Genomic DNA, 3,676 nt, shown 5'->3' with positions numbered 1-3,676 from the left:
GAACCTCAACTGACAAGCTTTTATATCTTGTTGCAAAGAGTTCAAGTCATTCCTTTATTAAGTGCAGAACGACTTTCTTATGACGACGAACATTCAAAAGAAACTTTTGGGAAAGGAACAACATCAGTGTGCTTATATGACAAAGTATCGTTAAAGCTTCTGCGAGGATTAAAAGAATTCACGGCCTCTTTTTGAATGGTCTTGTCTCATGAATAAATGGAGTTATGCTACAGGTCACTCGAATATACTCATAACAGATGAAAGTTCCATTTGAGAATATTTTGTGAAAGAAAGAGAAAGGGATTACTTGTCTTCCAAACAACTCTACAAACTGCTACTCGAAAGAAATAGACTCGATAAAATGGCTTAAAACTGGAAGCAATGCAAAATCACTTGTGAAAGAATCTATTCTTTGACAAAGAAACTGGGAAAACTTTAGAGGAGGCGTTATCAGCCAAAATGATTTCCTCAATGTTTCTTATTTGGTTGTGAAGAATTTGTATTAAACAAATATTTAGTTATGACGTGCTTTCCTATGGAATGCAAGTATTTGAGGAAATGACATGCTTGGTGCTAGATTCTTATTCCAACTTGTTGCCCAATGAGAGTGACAATAGGACCAATCACTTTAAAAGTTTTCAACTGTTGTTAAATCGTCAGCTCTCTCTTGAAGGGGTCTATCTCAAAGCTCTACATGGCGACATAATTTAATGTATGTTATAAACTCTTTTGTAAGATTACATAGAGGTTGACAATTTTCAAAACTTATGCATTAGAATCGATCACGAGCTGTCTCAACTTTGAATAGTTGCAAAAGTTAAGTGAAATCCGACTGAAGGAACTTCAAACACAGTCACATTGCTTTGATATGGCTAATTTTCATCATTTAGTATCAAAAGTATTTTATGTGGAACATAGTTAGTTTGATTGGAATAGGCTTTGTAACGTAGAATTCAGTTGTATAGGTCTAAAAATTGCGAAGAGCAAGACTGCCAACAGATATTAACTTCGTCTCAACTTGTGAGGTTCTCTTTATAGCTGATAGCGTCAATCAACTTTTGCCAAGTGTGCAATAAAATATGCCTATAATTAGCTAAACAAACAGTTTAGAAATTGGACAACCATAGACCAAGAATTTTTATGATTCTGCTTGCGACTTCTTTATTAAGAGTTTCTCGGGCAGCTGTAAATTTCTTGCTTTTTATAGAAAACCGCTTCAGGTGACTACGAGTCATATCTAACAATGGCAAAAACATACAAACCCTTTCCTATTTGGAATTCTGCAAGTGCGTTGTGTACGAATGCTATGAAATTACAGTGGTTTGGCTAGATTTGACTGGTATTTGCTTATATGGTATGAACCTGCGTACGTTGCTGGTGACCCTCTTCAACTTGAAAGATGGGAAAAGTACCTTCATCTTTTAATCTCTGATGGACAAAAGTTGAGGTAAAAGTTATTATCTTCCTATGATTACAAGATAGCACTGTACCAATATGAAAGAGAAAAAACGAAAGAAAATCAAAGATTCTCCTCGAGACTTCATAAGGTTAAAAAGTCACAAGTCGATAAGGAGCGTCTTGGTTCTTTCACCAAATGTTGGCAACAATAAAAAGGAGTGGTACCTTACAATAATGAATTGATCAAATTCAGAGAGTTCAGCTGCTTTCGTATCAACTAAAGAGCTGACAGGAACATCACTTTAAAATTACCGCTTTTTCTCTTCTCTTAATAGCATAGAAATGGGGAGTTCGTTATTTGGTAACTTTTTAACAGTTTCCATTTTTTCAGATATAAAACTGACTGGAACGTTTTTTGTCACTATAATCACTAGTTATACAAGAAACTATAGCTTCTGTGAAAGAAAAGAATGCTCGACAATCCACCTTCATTATAGCCTTGTCACATTTTTATTGAGGTACAATTGAATACAGTAGACATATGATAGGTGGTTTCTAAAAGTTGCGAAATATTTAGCACCCGCCAAAGATATCAGTTTTTAATGGACTAGTGGAAATTTCGTATCCTTGCTGCTTTTCTAAACCTTTTTGACTTGTTTCTGATATGACTGTATCGGAATTCTGCTTCAACACACATCTTTGATTCTTCTCGTATCCGAGACAGACCACTCTTTCATTTATATCTTTTACAAAACCCTTGTTCTTAAAACAAAAGAGTCCAAGTAGCCATAAAGTTTTCTCATATAAACCATAGAAAGACTTAGCCAAAAAACAACACACAACTATTGTTTCCCATAAAAATAAAATCCACCTTCATCTATTCACTAAAGATTTCACTGTCTTCATCAGCAGTCTCATAAAAATATGAGAGAACCCCTGCAATAACTGAAAACAAACCACATAGTTGAGCTAGTTTTTCATATTCTGTCAAAAAATGTTCCAAGTCCACGACAGAAGAAGAAGGTTCAAAAATAATGTGGACTAGACCACTTTTGCCAGGTTGACCAATATCACCAAAATAACTTCCTCCTGCACCTCCTTCACCATTAGGTATACAAGTCATACTCATATGGTTTCCCTCCAGAACCACCTCGTGAAGTAGCGCCGTCGCTTCCAGAACCTCCGTCTTTTATAGTAGGTCCTTCACCACTACCCGGGCCACTGGTACTGCCAGCTTTACCACCGCCACCAGCCAGGTCGAGGAAAGTAAAACTCTCTCCATTTTTCCTCCATATCCTGGGTTGCCACCACGTCCACCTTCACCAAAAACAGCTTCTGCTTCGTTCCAGGTTCTACAGTTGTATCTCCACTAACGGGAATAACAGAACAAAGCGTTACTCGTGTGTAGCCAAGTTCAGGTATTGTCAAGATATGTAAACCAAAACTATCAAACGAACGAGAAACCTTTGGTCAAACTTGTCCTATTTGGGTAAGGAAAGAAGCAGTAGCGCCATCTTGCAAAAAAGGATCCAGCGAGCTTCCTTCTAAACACTCTTGAAACTGAATACGATGACCTCCTCCTTGAATACACTCATAAACTCTTCCTTCTATCGACAAAACATTTCCTGACGGAAACAAAATGGATAAAAAACTTGTATCCAGCAAAGAATCATTCACTTTCAAACTAGTTTCTTCTAAACCAGATTCTCCAACAATCTGGAATATCGGCTGTAATATCCACTGGAGAAACTAAGGTTGTAGAGAAGACTTTGTACAAGGTATGGTTTTTTATCAACACCTTACTTCCAGACACAACATGAATATCCGGTCCTCTAGGAACTTATACTGTATAAGTACTCGGATCAGAATAAATTATCTAGCGATATTCTCCAAGCATCAAAATACATAAAAGAATCAGAAAAATCCTGCAATACATTTATACACAAGCAAACTGGAATTATTGGCTACTTGTGACATATAATTGTTATCTGTTTGCTTCTTTCCACGAGACATTTCTAAAGTACACTTAGATGACTATGTGACGATCAGCTTCCTCTTGGATTCTGAACATGGTTATTCTTAGAAAGCGGTCTGACACTTTAAGAGAATTCAAAAAAATGATTTGTTGGTATTCTTCGCTTGTTAAATCAATAATAGAATGGAGCTAAAGTTCCTAGAAGAATAATAAACCTATATAGTCAGTAGATTGCAGCGAAACCCTGGTTCAGTATCTAAGGACATATAGAAGACTATTAACTATCACTAAATTGTTCTTTTC

At 36.3% G+C, this 3,676-nt stretch overlaps 2 protein-coding genes across 2 annotated transcripts; both read right to left on the bottom strand.

The window, feature by feature from the left end:
* Window positions 1-1,635: 1,635 nt before the first annotated feature.
* On the bottom strand, window positions 1,636-2,556 carry Gasu_65460 (uncharacterized protein). The gene has a single exon (XM_005702258.1). The coding sequence runs from the start codon at window positions 2,525-2,527 to the stop codon at window positions 2,276-2,278; it is 252 nt and encodes an 83-aa protein (XP_005702315.1). The 5' UTR covers window positions 2,528-2,556; the 3' UTR covers window positions 1,636-2,275.
* A 15-nt stretch (window positions 2,557-2,571) lies between these two features.
* Gasu_65450 (uncharacterized protein) lies at window positions 2,572-2,862 on the bottom strand (the record flags this gene model as incomplete). Its single annotated transcript, XM_005702257.1, has 1 exon — window positions 2,572-2,862. A coding segment is annotated over one exon (228 nt), but the record flags the coding sequence as incomplete, so codon positions are not given.
* Between the last annotated feature and the right edge of the window lie 814 nt (window positions 2,863-3,676).

The sequence above is a fragment of the Galdieria sulphuraria genome (genome assembly GCF_000341285.1).
Source record: "Galdieria sulphuraria unplaced genomic scaffold scaf_324, whole genome shotgun sequence".
NCBI classification, from domain to species: domain Eukaryota; phylum Rhodophyta; class Bangiophyceae; order Galdieriales; family Galdieriaceae; genus Galdieria; species Galdieria sulphuraria.
This window is presented reverse-complemented; position numbering and strand designations above follow the sequence as displayed.